Source organism: Lithobates pipiens, unplaced genomic scaffold (assembly GCF_037356315.1).
Source record: "Lithobates pipiens isolate NorthernLeopardFrog02 unplaced genomic scaffold, aLitPip1_a1.2 Scaffold_19, whole genome shotgun sequence".
Lineage (NCBI taxonomy): Eukaryota > Metazoa > Chordata > Amphibia > Anura > Ranidae > Lithobates > Lithobates pipiens.
This window is the reverse complement of record NW_027507764.1, coordinates 108,839,278-108,858,234: the sequence shown is the minus strand read 5'-3', so window position 1 is coordinate 108,858,234 and position 18,957 is coordinate 108,839,278. Positions and strand designations below refer to the sequence as shown.

General features: G+C 43.4%; 1 protein-coding gene across 3 annotated transcripts in view; it reads right to left on the bottom strand.

The window, feature by feature from the left end:
• The window catches only part of LMBR1 (limb development membrane protein 1), a 251,676-nt gene that overhangs the window by 77,645 nt on the left and 155,074 nt on the right, over positions 1 to 18,957 (bottom strand). For all 3 annotated transcript variants that reach the window (XM_077491150.1, XM_077491148.1, XM_077491149.1), the window contains exon 9: positions 6,077 to 6,149. In XM_077491150.1, coding sequence (XP_077347276.1) covers positions 6,077 to 6,149 — 73 coding nt within the window. The remainder of the gene's footprint in view (positions 1 to 6,076; positions 6,150 to 18,957) is intronic.

The following is an 18,957-nucleotide window of genomic DNA, read 5'->3' as shown; positions in this document are numbered from 1 at the left end:
TTAGCCTCCGCATACTGCAACTCCCTTTTTATTGGATTACCTTTACATAGACCATACCCACTTTAGTCCACAATGAACACCGCTGCAAGACTCATCCATCTTCACTGTCCTCCACCCCTCTCTGCCAATCCCTCCACTGGCTTCCACTCACCCAACAAATAAGATTCAAAGTACTAACAATAATTTACAAAGCCCTCCATAAATCTGCCCCCAGCTACATCACTAACCTAGTCTCAAAATACCAACCAAGCCACTTTCTTCAGCACCCCCGAGGCCGCCTGCGCTCTAGCTCCCTTGTCACCTCCTCCCATGCTCGCCTCCAGGATTATTTAAGAGCTTCTCCCATCTTTTGGCACTCCCTACCCCAATCTGTCCGACTGTAGCCTCATCTATTTATCTTTAGACGATCCCTGAATACCCTTCTCTTTAAAGAAGCCTATCCTGCTTCTAACTAATACACTTTTAGTTCTCCCTCAGCTCATCCCGCACAGCTATTACCTTTTGTATCAACTGACCCTCCCTTTTAGATTGTAAGCTCTAATGAGCAGGGCCCTCCGATTCCTCCTGTACCAAATTGTAATGTAACTAACATCTGCCCTCATTTTGTAAAGCGTTGCGCAAACTGTTGGCGCTATATAAATCCTGTATAATAATAATTAAAAATGCTGCAGTGCATCTGTAGTCTTGGAGATAATGAGACATATATGGAAGAAAAACATTGCCAAACTTTTTATTTTTGTTATTTATTAAACTTTTAGAGTCCATATACATTTATCCGGGCCCTTGTGGCAGTAATATGTGTTACATTAACCTGTTCTCGATTGCTGAACACATATAAATGGCGGCAGGACTGGTGGGCCTTAATGCCATGGTGAACCATAATTCTGTGCTGAGCAGCTATCACTGCACCCTCCCAGTATACAGTGACCAAGCCATCAGACAATCATTGTTTACGATTGGGAGACCAATTGTTTAAGCACTTTGACAGTCAATCACAATTATCACATGATCAGCAAACCCACCTCCAAATCCAGGTGTTAAGAATTTCTTAAGCCCACCAATGACAAAAACCCATTCCAATGGCAAAGGGTTAAGGCAGCCCATTCATTATAAGTCGTACCTGACCCATATTTTTAAATACAGAAAACAGCAAGTGCATTGTTATGCGCTGTAGTGCAGGTTACTTAGCCCATTACTGTAGTGCCTTAAAATGTCAGTCAAAATAAATGGCACCACCGGTGTTACAATAATGCATAAATGCAAATAAAAGTGATACCAACCACTACTCAAGCAAAACTGTAAAAATGTGTTCAGGTAAATTTCTAAATAAATGGCACTGCAATGCACTTCCTTTGCATGCTACTGTGAACTGCAGTTGAAAATGTTTTATCATCTGCTACCAAAACATGAAGCTGTGAATAGGCCCAAATGAATTCATGAATAATACATGAAGTACCTTGCCTACTCTCTCTATGCTTTTCCTTGAGGCATTACATTTATTACAATTGCACATTTATGACAAACTTGACTTTGCAAGGGTGTACAAAGAGATTATCACTTTTATAAATATTAATCTATCTTGCTTTACTATGTGTTAAAAAGCACATAAACCCAGGAACACAAAGTCAAGGGGGTTGATTAAGGCCCCTTTAACACTTGTGCGACTTGTCCTGCAACTTGGAACCATTCATATCTGTGCGACTTCAAAGTAGTCCCTGCTCTACTTTGGTCTGCCTTTAATGCAAATTGAGATCTATAGACCTCAACATTACATAGGCATTGCTTCAAGTCGTGTCAAAGTTGCACTGCAAAATCTGGTGCAGCTCTGCATAGAACCAATCAACTTCCAGGTTTTTATGTCAAAGCTTAATTGAACAAGCTGAATATAGAAGCTGATTGGCTACCATGTACAGCTGCACCAAATTTTGTACTCTCCAGTTTTAGTAAATCCACCCAATATATTGCATCTTACCAGTTTCTTAGATGTAGTGGCTGCATTAGTGATCATGTTTCAGTCTATGAAAAGTTTTTAACAACCAGGTGGGCTTTATCCCGGGGAGACAGGGACCGGACCAGGTACGGAGGGCAATTGATTTAATATCTCTTCTGCATTCCGGATGGGATGGGGGAGCGGTACAGGAGGGCTTCTTGCTATCATTGGATCTACAGAAAGCTTTTGATACTGTATCATGGACGTATCTTTTTGATATCCTAACGCGGTGGGGGTTGGTACTGGGTTTATTAAAATTATGCACACCCTTTATGCACTTCTCTGCCCAGGTGCGCCCATTGGGACATTACTCCTCACCAATTGCTATCCACACTTACTACCCCGCCTTTTGTATCTATTCAGTTTACTACCCATCCCTATTTAAAAATCTACCCTATCTAAATTTCAATCTAAGGTCGTGGGATTTGTCTGGGGGAGGAAGGGCCATCGTCTGGCTCGGGATGTCCTGTTCCGCCTTAAATCCCAGGGTGGTTTAGGGCTTCCTAACCTATGGCTCTCTACTACCAAGCGGGTCAATTGGCCCAGTTCTCAGCGATTTATGTAAAGGCTCCTAGGCCCGACTGGGTTTCTATTGAGAGACAGGCGGTGCCTCACTATACCCTTAATTTTTTGGTATGGAGACCGGAAAAACACAGACCTGCCATTCTAGCCCTCACATTATCGCATTCCTTGGCGCTCTGTGATCAATTACATAAAAACGCCCACCTGATCTCTACACTGAAACCTCCCTCTCACACATCTTTTCCACAACCCTGACTTCCCCCCAGGAATGAACATACACGCATTTCACTGGTGGCTGAATAAAGGACTTTTCAGAATAGGCCATTTCCTCACGCCTAACGGCCCTATTTCCCTAGGACACTGCCTTAGTAAATTGGAAATGCCTGCTTCCGAACAATTCAGACTAGCACAGATCAGGCATTTTCTCCAATCACTCTGGTCAGATAAACAGATCATGCACAGAGCTACAATGTACGACCAGTGGTGCTCAAACATGAATCCCCGAAAGGGTGGAGTATCCTTGATATATGCGTCCCTGGCAGATAGGACTGACAAGCCGGCATACGCCAGATCATGGGAGAACGATTTAGACATCCAGCTGGACGCGGACCTGTGGTTTCAGGCTTTCCAGAGATCTTACAAAGGTATTTTGAACATAACTTTGATAGAAGCTAAGATCAAAATTCTCACAAAATGGTATTATGTTCCTGCTAGACTTGCCAAAATGTTCCGTGATGCCTCTCCCCTTTGTTTTAGAGGTTGTGGACACTTAGGCATTATGCTTCATGTCTGGTGGACATGTCCTCGTATTAGAAATTTTTGGAATGGGTTTCTTCATTTACATATTATTAAACCATAGATTGCAGGACACTCCTAAGGCCACGCAGCAACTATTTTTTTTATGTGCCTGGGAGCCAAGATCACGCTACCAAAAGCTTGGAAAACCTCAAAAGTTTCCATCTCGGCTACCAAACGCAAAATCTCTTGGATTATGACACAGGAACAAACAGTGGCAAAATTACGGGACACGGTCCAGCTCTTCGAAAGAATCTGGGAACCTTGGGCATTATACATTAAGGTCCCGCTTTACCCTGGCCATATACAAACCTGAAGGATTTTTACTATGCAACCATATTCCGGTCCCTGCACCCTATCACCTCCTTCCCACATACCTCCTGCCCCTTCTTTTCCCTCTTCTTCTCTTTCTTCTTCCTCTCTTAAGGATATACTGCATTTGTTACTAGCCTGATATGTTCCACATGATTTAATCCTCTTTCTTCGGATAGATTGTATATCTAATCTAGAGTTTTCTATACTGAAAATGGATGAGGGTTTGAAAGTGCCATGGACTCCCACCTGGGGGTCACGACTTCAGTGTGTCCCCTGGGGGGGGGGTCGGAGGGCAACAGTCGGGGATCTCCGTAGTGGGGGCTTCTGGAGCCATCTCACTTCACAGCTTGCTCCCATAGGGGTGGAGTGATGATCCCAGAAGTTACCACAGGAGATTTTCCCAGGGATTTGGTTCAGATTCTTATTCCCTCACACAGACCCTTATTCACTGTGACACGCTAGGGCTAATTGCCAACGTTCATGAGGCAATTATGAAGTTTTTCCCCGATGCCATGGGGGGTGTGCTCTCTCCAAGCTACCAGAAGAAAGCTTTATATAGTTCATAGGCAGAATGCTCTTTCTTATCCACGGATGTTTTCTTACTTTAGGAGGGGTTCTCAACCCCTTTAGTACAAGTTATATTCTATCTGTTTGCCACGGGGTTGGATTTAGAGTAGTGTGCCTTTCAGGGTTTTTTTTTTTCTTATATTGTTTCATGTCTCAGCATACACAAACCCTATAACGGAGTTATTCTAGCTGATATACATAAGTTGTTAGGCCTCCCTAGCCTCCAGCTAGCCTAACCCAGAAGGGGATATTGTGATACTTTGATGCATAACTTCCTGTACCTCTCTTTATGGGCTATGTTTATGTGCCATTTCTTCTTCTCTTATGTCATTGTAAAACAGTTACTGTATAAGTTACACTTTGCATACTCAATAAAAATATTGAAAAGAAAAGTTTTTAACAAATACAGAAAAAGAAGATTTTCGCATTTACTGTCCATTGAGGGACACATGATTGTTAGAAATTCAGTGGGATGCCTGCTGGAGGCTGGGACACAGATTGAAGCAAGTTCCTGTATAACTCCGCCTCCAACTGTCATGCCTCAGTTTTGTGAAAAACAGTATGAACAGCCAACAACACAGATGGGCCAGACCTACATCCCTCAGTGTGCTTAAAGTAAAAGATTTTATGGTAGCTACAAAAATCTTATTTTCTTTATCATCTATTAAGGAACACAGGAATGATCAAAGCGGTAGTAGACCACTGGCTTTTTTTTTTAAACTGGCAATGTCATAATTGCATCGCATACTAGCACATTATGTGAAACTAGACTTAGAAAGAAGCCCTCCAGTTGTGGGCTGTCACCGCTGAAGGTGCTTCCATCTTTACCCTCTTCTCTATCTTTCTATCACACAATTTCCTGGAAACAAATCTCCATCCTTCAAGGCTCTTCTTCTTTCCGGGTTCGTGGACTCCAGCTGTGAGAGTGGCCTGAGCTGTGATGACGCTATTAGCGTGGTCACAAAAGGGTCAAATCAACTATAAAAATTGCCATGACCAATAGGATGGCACCAAAGATTATCTCAGTGATAGCAAAACTATAGTCAAGACTTATTTTTCCCTAGAATACCAGTGAAAATGACTGCTAAAGGCAGGGTAATACAGAGGCTAGCGCCAACATTTTTATTTTTGTTTGCTAGTGTCCCAACTATTATGTAGGCAGAAGTACAAGCTAGATGTTTACGAACTCCTAAATTCATGTGTCCCTCAGGGGGTGATGATAAAAGAATACCTGTTGATCTTGCCAGAAATGCAGCACCTTTATGAATTTCTGTGAGCTGACTTGAAAGCACAAACAAGGATAATTTTCTTCTGTAAGCCACCAATTCTCCACCCCTTATGTATAGGGGATGGAGAGGAAGACATGTTTGACGTCCAGCCTGGAAGACAACCATGGCTACTGCCATAGATACAGTGGAGTGAGCATAGCCACTCAGGGCAGGAATTGTGTTATTAGCTGGATTACCAGGTGAAAACAGCAACAAAAAGAAAAGCCTGAAAAAGAAAATGAATGCAGCCACCACATCTAAGGACCTGTAAGCTAAAATAAGCTACATTTTTGTTCCTGGGTTTAGGTACACCTTAAGTTATACCTCATTATACAAAATTTTCCACTGTCATGTAACAATAAATAAGTGAACACCACCAACACATCTACCAGCAAAAACTGAGAATTTATAATAATAATAACAATGGGTGATTCCAGCAGCCTGTGAAAGTATAAAAAATTAAGATAGATGAGGAAAAGTATTTGCAAACTTTAGTATTGTAATGCTCTGTCTGCCAATATCTAATTAAGAAAAGTGAGGAGAAAGCTGGAGATGCATTTAAATGACTACAAAAGGATAAAAATAAATAGATTGTTCTAAAGAATTAAAAATGAAATACCATTCAACTTTCGTTGTAGAGCTTCTTCTTGTAAACTTATGATATACATCTGCTCATCGAGATCCTCAAGGATCTTAAAGACAAAAATAAAAACAAACAATGATATCACAATACAACCCAAGACCCTTAAGGCTGCATTCACACCTGAGCGTCTTCAGCTCATAAAACGCTCGTAAAATGCCAGAAAAAACGCATGAAAACTGCACAACTGCACAAGCAAAATCCCATTTATTTTAATGGCACCTGTTCACATCTGAGAATTTTGTCACCTGAAGCAAGACGCCTGAAAAACGCCCTAAGCTCAAAAAAGAACATGAGCTTCCTTTGGGGCAGATTAAAGGCGTTTTTCTGCCTTTTACATTGACCTGAATAAAATCGCGGTAAAAACACACGGCTAAAGTGTTTGTTAACCCAAAAAAAAAAAAGATTTTCTGGCATCTTAACCACTTGCCTACTGAGCACTTAAACCCCCCTTGTGACCAGACCAATTTTCAGCTTTCAGTGCTCTCACACTTTGAATGACAATTACTCAGTCATGTAATACTTTTTTTTCATACAAATAGAGCTTTCTTTTGGTGATATTTGCTCACCTCTGGGTTTTTTATTTTTTGCGCTATAAATGAAAAAAGACTGAAAATTTTCAAAATAAATGCATTTTTCTTAGTTTCTGTGATACATTTATGAAGAAAATGTAATAATTTGCAAAATTTTTGCTACATATCTTTGGTAAAAATAACCCAAATTAGTGGATATTATTTGGTATTTGTGAAAGTTAGAGAGTCTACAAGCTGTGATGCAAATCATAAAAAATTGATCACACCTGAAGCACTGATGGCCCATCTCATTTCTTGCGACCCCAACAAGCCATACATTCTGCTACTCCTCCTGAGTATTATGATACCACATGTGTGGGACTTTTTCACAGCCTAGCCACTTAGAGAGGCCAAACATGCAGGGAGCACCATCAGGTGTTCTAGGAGCATAAATTACACATCTAAGGCCTCATTCACACGGGATGGATCAGTGATGATCTGCCCCGTGAACATCCGCTTGCTTAGCGGGGGATCGCTCCCTACAATCATCTGGGACCCGTCACATGTCCCGATGATTGACAAGAGGGAGGGGGCAGAGCTGAGCCCTTCCTGTGCCAAGGGGAAGCGATGTCACAAGCCCAGGCACTGAAGGAGGCAGACTACGAGGGACCCCCTAGCAACAGGCATTTAGAGGCGAGTTAAAAAAAAAATTCAAAATGTTTTTTTTTTTTTTTTTTATGAACATGCATGATTTTTTTTTTTTTTTTTTTGGTGCAATTCCACTTTAAGGACAGAGCCTTTCTGAGATTTGTTGTTTACAGGTTAAAAACATTTTTTTTTTTGCTAGAAAATTACTTAGAACCCCCAAACATACATATTTTTTTCTAACACCCTAGAGAATACAATGGCGGTCATTGCAATACTTTCTGTTACACCGTATTTGAGCAGCAGTCTTACAAGCAAATTTTTTTGGAAAAAAATTGGATTTTTACTTCATACTTACCTGTGAAATCCTTTTCTTTGATTACATCATGGGACACAGAGTCAGGCTAATATTCATTATCTGCTGGGTTATATGCCATCATTAGGTGAATGGACACTGGTAGACCAAATGTCTTCAGACAGGAAGTGATCCCCTATATAACCCCTCCCATACAGGAAGTACTTTAGTTTTGTAACAAGCACTAAATCCTCAAAAAAAGAGGGCAGGCATCTCTGTGTGCCATGATGTACTCAAAGAAAATAATTTTTTCATTACTTGCTGGGACGTCCCAGAGCAAAAGCCTTGAGGGGAGGGGCACACCCTGCCAAACAATAGCCATCAGAACTTATATGGCAGCCCGCAGTACACTGCGGCCGAAAGCCGAATCCTCGGCTGCTTGAACATCCACTTGATAAAATTTTGTGAACGTATGCACTGAAGACCAGGTAGAAGCCTTACAAATCTGAGCCACAGATACCTGATGGCAAAAAGCCCAGGAGGTTCCTACACCCCTGGTAGAATAAGCTCTCACCCTAAAGGGAGGAGCTTTATGTTTCAGACCGTAGGCCTGAATGACCAATTGATGGACCCAATTGGCAATGGAAGCTATGGAAGGTCCTTTTGATAAAACAAAAAAAAAAATCAAAAAAGTCTGATCCTCGGATCACCGCAGATCTAGACAGATAAATCTTGACTGCCTGGACAACGTCCAAAGAACGCAATTGTCTCTCTTCCGCCGAACGAGGCTAAGAGAAAAAAAAAGCAAAATAATATCCTGATTTAAATGAAAGGCCGACGCCACCTTTGACAAAAAGGATGGAACAGGTCGTAACACGACTTATGGTGAAGGATCAAGTACGGTTCCCTGCATGAAAGGGCCGCCAACGCCGACACCCTTCTAGCCGAGGTGATGGCCATCAGGAAGGCTAGCTTGCGTGACAGCAAGTCTAATGGAATTTCCTTAATAGGTTCAAATGGTTGTTTCGGTCACACGGACAGAACCAAGTTCAAGTTCCAAGGACACATAGGAACCTAATGGGGGAAGCAAGCGAGTTGCCCCTTGCATAAAGGTTTGAAAAAGTGAATGGGAGGCTAAAGGCCTTTGGAAGAATACTGATAGGGCCAAAACCTGACCTCTAATTGTACTAAAAGCCTATTTGATTTCCACAGCTGACTGTAGGAAAGAAAATTCTCCCAAACGCATAATTCAGAGGATGCCGTTTTCTGGCTTCAGACCAAGCAATACAAGTCTTCCAGACCTTATGATAAATCTTCCTAGTGACAGCTTTTCTAGCATTCACTAGAGTAGACACCACTGGTCCTGAGTTGCCACAATCCTTTAACACCCTGGTTTCAATAGCTATGCCGTCAAATTTAGAGACTGTAAATTGGGGTGGAATATAGGACCTTGAGACAGTAGATTGGGGCATTGTGGAAGCATCCATGGCCCGTCTATCGTCAGTCTCACAACCTCCAGGAACCAGGGCCTTTTGGGCTAGGCTGGTGCCACCAGAATGACTGGAATCCCCTCTCTCCGAATTCTGCGCAACAAATGTGGAAGGAGAGGGATCAGAGGGAAAGCATAAATCAGGGAGTACTGGCTCCATGCAACTATCAGAGCATCTGCTCCAATTGCCAGAGGATCTCTTGTTCGAGACACAATCTGCTGTAGCTTGTTTTTGAACCTGGATGCCATTAGGTCGACCTCTGGCCATCCCCAACCTTGGCAAATTTCTTGGAATACCTCTGGGTGTAGGGACCATTCCCTCGCCTTGGTGGTTTATATAGGCCACAGCTGTGGCATTGTCGGACTGAACCCTGAAGCTCCACCGTCCAGGACCACAGGGCCAGACGTACTGCCTGTAATTCTAGGACGTTGATGGGCAGGGTCTGCTCTGTCCCTGACCATTTTCCCTGAGCTGTGAGCCCGTCTAGGGTCGCTCCCCTAAGAGACTGGCATCTGTAGTCAGTACTCTCCAAGTTACCGGGAGAAAGGATTTTCCCTTTTGCAGGTTCTGATCCTGGAACCACCAGTTTAGGCTTAAGCATGCATGAGGAGATAAGCACATTGGATAACCCAGGGCTTTTCTTCCTCTGTTCCAAGCCAACAAGGTGTCTTGCTGTAAAGGCCTGGAAAGAAACTGGGCATAGGGCACTGCCTCGAAGTAGGATACCATTCTCCCTAGAATACTCATACAGAGCCGAATGGAGGGTTGTCTGGTGCCCCTTATCTGACGCACCTGATCCTTCAGGGCACAGATCTTTATGAGGTGGCAAGAATACTCTTGCTTGGACCGTGTTTAGAATCAGACCTAAATATCTTAGACTTTGAGCTGGTCTCAAGGCTGACTTTTCAGTATTTATGATCCAGCCTAAGCTTTTCAAATACCTCACTGTGTATATTATGCTCTGTTCTAGAGCCTGTACTGAGTGATCTCTGAGCAGGAGGTTGTCCAGATACCCAAACACCAGGATCCCTTGGGCCCTTAAAAGACCCAGTACTGTGGCTAGGCCCTTTGTGAACACCCAGGGAGCTGTAGCCAGCCGAAGTGTAGAGCCACAAACTGAAAGTGACGTTCCTCTAATGCAAAACGTAGGAACCTCTGATGAGGCTGAAAGATGGGTACGTGTAAGTACACGTCCTTTATATCGATGGAGGCTAAAAAGTCTCCCCTCTAAAATGAGGTTACTACTGAGTGGACAGACTCCATCCGAAAGGACTGTATCAATTGATACTTGTTCAGGGACGTTAGGTTCAAAATGGGCCTTGTAACCACGTTTGGTTTCTGAAACGTAAACCGGTTTGAGTAAAAACCTGTAAAAACCTGTGCCCCTTTTGAATACAGGAACCTCTACAATCAATCTCCTTGATGCACTAGATGATGTAGTGCCTGAAGCAATACATTTCTTTTTGGAGGATCCGAGGGAACGCTGGATCTTAGAAACCTCTGAGGGGGAACCCCCCATAACTACAGCTTGTAACCGCGAGATATCATTGAGGTGACCCACTCACCCCGAATTGTTGTTTTCCAAATGTCTGCAAAGTGCAGCAGCCTTCCCCCCACCCGATGGAGTGGGGACATCCCCTCAAAAGGAGGGCTTGGTGCTGGGTTTAGAAGAATTTTGGACCCAGGGCCTTTTTGGCCCTGGCCCTGTTGGCGGTGGAACCACCCTGACGCTGTGACATTTGAGGAAGCCGTCTCTGGGTTTTTAAACGAGGGACGTTTGGTACTTTTCACTGAATAAACGTTCCCCATAAAAACGGGAAACTTGCCAATAACTTTTTACAAGGAAGCTCGGCTGACCAGTTCTTAAAGTAGCAAAACACGGCACTCAAAGAATATCTGTCTTACTTTCAGGCAGATCATCCTCCTGGTTAGGCCTATCCGGCCGTTTGACCTGATCATTTACGGACTGGCAAATACCAATTGCTGTAACAGCTGGCTGAATAGCTGAACTGGCCAAAGAAAGTCTTTAATAATAACTCCAATTTCTTGCCAACATGGTCTTTTCAAGCCCTGTGCATTATCTACCGGACAAGTTAAGTTCTTGTTTAAGGAAGAGACTGCTGCATCTACGGCTGCCATGCTCCATTTTTTAACAAACCTTTCATTTATGGGATATAAAAGGGAAAACCTTTTAGGAGGCAAAAAAGTGCTGTCAGAACGTTCCCAATCAGCACACACCAACTCCAACAGGAGGTGTAGCGGGAAACTCTGCGATACCAGAAAAGGTCTCAAGAGATCCCAAAGAGGACCAGATTTGCCTCTGCAAGAGGCAAATTAAAGGCAGAACAAACCATTTTGGACAGAGTCAGGATCAAAAGCCTCTGCGACTGAGAGGCAGACACTGACTGGATATCTTCTTGTCCAGATTGCTCGGAAGCAGACTCATCTGCCAGGCACTCCTCCGCATCCTGAGCTTTCAGCTCTTCCCCATCCTCAACCCATTCCTGCTCCAGACTAGGAGACTGCGGGGAGGGGGATCTGTCACGCTTCCTGCCACCCTGCGGGATGGAGGCAATCATGCCGGCAATCCTGTGCTCTAACCCGGGTAGGGCTAAAGACAGTTCATCCTGAGTGATAAAAGGGTGAAGAAGCAGCGTTGACTGTAGGCACAATACCAGATAGGCGCAGCTGCTCAGATTGTCCGGGAGCCTCTGGTCTTTCAGGGGATACGATACAACAATAGGGATATGACTAGGTTCATCAGGAACTATTGATAACATAGGTGTGCTCTTCCCTATGGTGTTAGTCCCACTTCTCTTTTTCAATGCCGCAAACAAAGAGTACTTGGGTGTAGTTAAAACACCTTGGAGACCCTTTAATATGGCTCACCAAGCCCCTATGCAACAATCCTGCTAAGCACCTTTACCCTGCCAAGCAACCTCTGGTGACTCACGTGACCCAGGTAAGGAACCACTGCAAGTGTCTGTTGAGAGTCTGCTCTGTGTCCCACAGCTGACTTCTAGAAGCACCACAAGCTTGGCCTACACAGCTTAAATAAGCTGGATGTGCGCCGGAATGTTCTATGCATTTGCACGGTCCCGGGCAGCGGGCATGACTGTATTTGCGTATGGTGCGAATCTTCGTGTGCCCAAAGGCTACGGCGCATGTGCGGAGAAGCCGTGTGTGCCATGGCCGCCAAACAGACTGCTGAGCCCAGCGGAGCTCTTGTGAACACACGTGCGCCATGGCGAACCAAAGTGAAATGGCGCACAATCGTGCGCCATCATACAGGTAAAAAACAGCCAAACACAAGCAAAAAAAGGTACAGTTTGCAAACACTGACAGCTAGCCCAGAATTCTCCCGTATGGTCACCGGACAGAGTTGTCCAGCCTTTAGCTAGCTTGAATGATTGTTACAATCACTGGGACACCCTACAATAATAAAATAAAGGGGTTTCACTCACCTGTCCAGGCGTAGGTCCACTTAGAGGCTAAGGGCCCAATCTTCACAGCAGGTTCCTGTCACTTGGACCTTCAAGGACTGGGTACCCTTTCATGTTTAGAGTCCACTCCCTTGGACCTGTACAGCACTCTGCAGGAAATGCCTTAGCGCTGTAGTGTCCAAGATTTCCACTCCGCAGGGTCCAGCGCTCGGAGGCCACATTACAGGCAAAACCTTGCAGAATCTTGAGTCTTCTTTGTGAGGCTCGGGTAACATTTATCCAAGCATAAAAGCCTGAGTCAAATGGATTCGATCGGTCAATTCCCTTGATTCAGTTTTGGAACCGTTTGTGGGACTAGAGACCTGGAGCTCAGAGAGCTCAAACAAAACGTGCCATTCACCTTGCTGACACTGGTAAAAAAACTAAAGTACTTCCTGTATGGGAGGGGTTATATAGGGGATCACTTCCTGTCTAAATACCTTTGGTCTACCAGTGTCCATTCACTTAATGGTGGAGTATAAACCAGCAGGTAATAAATAGCCTGGCTCTGTGTCCCATGATGTATGAAAAAGAAATACACCTTATGGAATTAAAAAATAAAGATAAAGTTACACAGAGTAAATTGATACTCAAAATGTCACGTTTTAAAATTGCGCCCGCTCGTGGAATGGTGACAGACTTTTACCCTTAAAAATCTCCATAGGCGACGTTTAAAAAAAATCTGCAGGTTGCATGTTTTGAGTTACAGAGGACTAGGGCTAGAATTATGGCGCTCGCTCTACCGATCGTGGCGATACCTCACATGTGTGATTTGAACACCGGTTTCATATGCGGGCGCTGCTCACGCATGCGTTCAGTTCTGCACGTGAGCTAAGCGGGACGGGGCACCTTTACAAATTTTGTTTAACATTTTTTGTTTAATTTCATTTATTTTACCGTTTACTTATATTCTTTTAAAAAACAAAATTGTGTCACTTTTATTCCTATTACAAGGAATGTAAACATCCCTTGTAATAGAAAAAAAGCATGACAGGACCTCTTAAATATGAGATCTGGGGTCAAAAAGACCTCAGATCTCATATTTACACTAAAATGCAATAAAATAATAATAATAATGTCATTAAAAAATAAATAAATAAAAAATGTTGCTTTAAGCGCTATGGGCAGAAGTGACGTTTTGATGCTGCTTCCGCCCTGCAATGGTATGGAGACGGGTGGAGGCCGTTTTCCCTCACTCATCTACATACCAAGCCAGGGAGAGGACCCGATCGCCTCCGTCGATACCGACAGCTCCGGTAAGCGCCGTAGAGCGGCAGGAGGGGGGCCCTCTCCCGCCGCCAATAAAATTGATCTCGCAGTCAATCCGCCGCAGAGACAACTATTATCGGAAACAAGACAGCTCACTGAAGAAGAGGATACTGGGTTAAGGCAGATAGCTGCTGCCATAACAAAGTTTTCCCTCTGCAAAAGTGCTGACATATATAGGCGTGAGCCATTCCAGAAGTAGTTAATAGAGAGTCTGGCAGAGATTGCGTTATATGGGTAACAAACCCTTTAAAGTGTTACTAAACCCAAGACCCTGCAATCACTATATCTGGTCTCGCACTGTACACAGAACATGGAAATAAGATTATTTTTGTAACTATAAACTCCTAAATACCTTTTCTCATCAGCAGTATATAGCAGTCTTGTGACTTCTATCGGTGTCTGGTTAAAGCTTGTAGGAGATTTAATTCTCCTTTGACTTTCCTATGAGGCTGCATTTCCCCTGACCCTCTGTCTGGGCAGTGCTGATTTGCCATGTGCTGATCACATGCACCCTCCCAAGAAAATAAAAATAAAATACACACCAAACTGAGCATGTGCAGCGTGCCCCCAAGTCGATGTGCTATCAAGAAATGGATTGGGGACTGTGGAAGAAGGGGAGGATCAGAGAAGACTGGATCAAATAGTCTTTTTACACAATGCGCAGGATGAACCCCTTAGGTTCCACAGTGAGTATAACAAGCATCCCTTACTTCATATACACACTGATTTAACAGTTGTAGGTTTAGTAACACTTTAATTTAAATGGCCCATTAAAATATACAGGACTTTATATCATTGTATGTATCAGTGTATAAACACATATAGAGTATACAGCAACACAGGATCCTGCCCTCATAGGCTACAAGCCACCTCATTTATAGCACAACCGACCTGCTGACAAATTATTATTATTTTTTTTTTACCAAGGTGATTGCAGCTTGTTATTGGTTAGTAAGAGACAGACACAGACAAACGGACCCACATAATAGGGTGTAATTTATGAATATAGATAATAAAATCTTTTTTGAAAACACCCTTGCAACTTAGAGCCCATTTACACATAAAGGGACTGCTGGGGGACAGTAAAGCTCTGCAGTTACGGTCCGGTAGCTGTCCATTCTGGCTGCAGTGAGCCAGCAGTAGGGGGCAGTGTGGTGCATGATTCAGCGCATTACACAGCTGCCTCTTTTTTTTTATTTTATTTTTTAACTGACTTTATTTGAAGTACGCAAAAGTGACACTTTATGCCACTGTACAGCAGTGTGGTGCGTTGCACTGCTCTATAGTGACATGTGATCCTGTCCAATGGGCCGTAATAAAATGCATGTCTGCATTTTAGTGCACATCACTGCCGCGCAGCACTTGGCTGGCTTTAAGTGTGAATAGGACACATAGAAAACTATTGTTTTCTGTGTGTCCTCGTGGTGACTGCCATTTTCCAGTGCATAAAAACACTGGTCACCGCACTACTGTGAACTGGCCCTTAAGCCGTTAAACACAAAAATAAAAAAACTATTATTTCTTAAATACTAGAGTTGAAATAAAGGCTTGTTTAGCAAACAGTCCTTTAAATTGCTTGGATCCATGCTACATCTTCAGCATTTTTATTTATCTTGAAACAAATAAAGAAAAACTTATACTGAATGTGGAAAAAGTCACAAACAGTAGAAGGTCAAAAATTCTGCCTGGAGATTTGGAGAGAAAAAAAAAATGTAAATTAGAGCCAATTTCTTTGCCCTGTCAAGAAGTGGGAGTGAGGAATAATAAAAAGAAAGTTGCAGACAAAGGTCACAGGTTCATGGGACTAAGGACTTGGGACAGAGGCCTAGAGAACAGAAGGGGGAATACGGAGAGCACACAAGGAATGTCGGAGGAATTCTGAGTCTATCCAATAGAACAAGGACAGCCTCAGAGTGAGGAGTGAATGGCTAAAAACAGTGCGCTCCTACTTGACTTAGAGTGCTGAAATAGGACAAGCAAGAATTTTTTAAGGGCAGTTGAGGAAAAAAAAAATCTTCCATTTGTCATTTAATTGAGGTTGTCACTCTTGGTGTTTTAGCCTGTGTGTGTCAGTAATTAACGAGAGAAGAATTACAGAAAGCATCCAATTACAATCCCAACGACAACACTACATTCCTGTTCCACCTAAAAACTGTTGCATAATGAGATATATATGAATGCAGCAGCTTGCCTACCAAAACAACTACCGTTTTCCTCCTTCACACCGGCAATGGCATGCATGCATTTATAGGACATTCATAAAGGCATATAAATGCATGTAATATACTGTAGTTATATAGTTAGCAAGGTTGAATAAAGACACCAGTCCATCCAGTTCAACCTGAGTGAGTGTGGGTGCGTGTCTACAATTGTCCCTATACCTGTAGATTGTGTCTCATTAAGATGCTCATCTATTATATTATTATTTATTTAAGGTACCCATATAGCGCCATCAATTTACTCTGCGCTCCACACATACATAGCACTCTCACATCGGTCCCTACCCTCAAGGAGCCCACAATCCAAGGTCCCCAACTCACATTCATATACTAGGGCCAATTTTTGCACATAAGCCAATAAACCTACCGGCATGCCTTTGGAGTGTGGGAGGTAACCGGAGTTCCTGGAGGAAACCCACACAGGCACAGGGAGAACATACAAACTCCAGGCAGGGAGTGTCGTGGTTGGGATTTGAACCAGCGACCCTTTTTACTGCTAGGCGAGAGTGCTACCCACTACCACTGTGCTGCCTACAAATGATTTTGAAATTGTGTAATTCACAAAGGGAGGTTGATTTACTAAAGGGCAAATATACTGTGCACTGCAAGTGCACCTTTCAGTGCATTTGTTCTAAATCTGAGGGGTAGCTTTGAAATGAGGGGAAGCTCTGCTGATTTCTATTATCCAATCATATACAAACAAAAATGCTGGGCTTCATTCACAGAACCAGATCACATGCGGTATTTAGGCGTTTTCCCATGCGCACTGCATTAAACCCAATGCATGCGATCCTGAAAATGTCGATTCACTATTGCTTTATGCAGCATTTACCGCAAGTGGTTAAAGTGGAGTTCCACCCGTTTTTTTTGTTTATTAAAAGTCAGCAGCTACAGAAAGCATAGCTTCTGTCTTTTGCTGACTTTTAATAAGCTGACACTTACTTGCCCCATGGTCCAGCAATGGTAACTGTGGGCATCCGGCTGTGACAGCTTACGGCACAGCAGATCACATGACAAATGTAAACAATCGATGGCTTCATTTCATGCCATTCATTGTGTACAATTGTGTTGCTAGCTGTAATGGGTCACGGTGATCACATGCTACAGGCAGGGCCATGTGATTAGCTGTGGCCAATCACAGCAAATCACAACAATACATACAGTCATTCAGTAAAAATAGTTGCTTATACCAGTGAAATTCACTGGTATAAGCAATCACAATGTGTAAAAAAAATAAAAAAAAAATTCGTATAATTTCCCCATAGTAATACTGCGTTATTCTGGTAACACTGTATTGCTCTGGTCAGTGTGTTAAAAATAAATATGAAAAAAAAAAACTGGTCACCAGTTATATGATGATGCTGTACTGCACTGGTGACAGAATGTAAAAAAAAAATTATACAAATAATGATGCAGCGCAACTAAAACAGCGTCTCTTAAATAAAGAACAAAAAAGTCCCTAAATGTGTGTGACCAACCACCAGTGAATTTCAGATATCCCAGACTTCTCTTCATGTGTCACATGCATACCACCCAGTGAACCGTATGCGCTCACCTCCTGGGCGGGACCTTAATCACTAGTCAAGGTCAATCGCACTTTTGCCCCTCTAGGGCTATACTCCAACTGGCTCCTGGCTCCCAGTAACAATCTCAAGCACAGACACATGGACTAAAACGTCTGTTAGACCTCCTACTCTCCTTGTTTTCATGTAGTTACTGAGGAAGCCTTGGGAGGTGAAACGTGTATAGCAAAGGAGTCAAGTCAGCATATTTGATGCCACCACTGGGTGTGGGTGAGGTGGAGACTCTGTGGTAAAAAGGTGGTTTACTTTTATACTATGCACAGAACATGGCACTGAGAGTGCATTTGTTTGTGAGTGTTCCATTTTAGATTTTATTAAACGGTTTTAAAACTTATGGAGATCACTATTGGTTTTATTCCTTTTGCATGACCATATGTTACACAGAGAGGAGGTGGTCAAACAGAAGTTTCAGTCTATGTGTCAGTTCCTCTAATTGCTACTAGGAGCCAGGAGCCAGTTGGAGTATAGTCCTAGAGGGGCAAAAGTGTGTTTGACCTTGAGTAGTGATTAAGATCCACCCCAGGAGGTCAGCGCATATAGTTCACTTATGGTTGTGTTATGTATGTGACAAGTGGGTGATCCATTAATGAGAAGTCTGTGATATCTGGCATTCAATGGTGGTTGGCCACACCTACATATTTAAAGCGGAGGTCCACCCTAAAGTGGACCTTCCGCTCATCGGAACCCTCCCCCCTCCGGCGCCACAATTGGCACCTTTCAGGGGGGAGGGGGGTGCAGATACCTGTACAGTACAGGTAACTGCACCCACTTCCGGGATAGCTCTCTGCGGAAAGGGCGTAGATTACGCCCCTTTCCGCAAGTGCCCGCCCCTTTCCGCAAGTGCCCCGCTGCCTGCTGGGAAACACACAGATCCCAGAGGCAGAGGGGACCGTCCTTATTGCGCAGCGCGACTCGCGCATGCGCAGTAGGGAACCGGGAAATGAAGCCGAAAGGCTCCATTTCCTGATTCCCATACCCAAGATGGCGGCGGCAGGACCCGAGAGACGATCTAGAGATTGGCTTCGGGTGCCGACATCGCGGGCGCGCTGGACAGGTAAGTGTCACTATTTTAAAAGTCAGCAGCTGCAGTATTTGTAGCTGCTGGCTTTTAAAAAAAAAAAAAAACGCGGAGTCCCGGCGGACTCCCGCTTTAAGGACTTTTCTCGTTTCATAATGTGAAATTGATTTAAGAGACACTGTTTTAGTTGTGCTACATCATTATTTGTATCATATCTTAGAGGGGTGGAGTGAAAACAACCAACAGTGTCGGGCAGCAACCAAGAATTCACAGGTTTGTGAGCACAGATTTGCTCGTGATTTATGTACATTAGGTTTATATATCACAGATAGTTTATAGTATTTTGT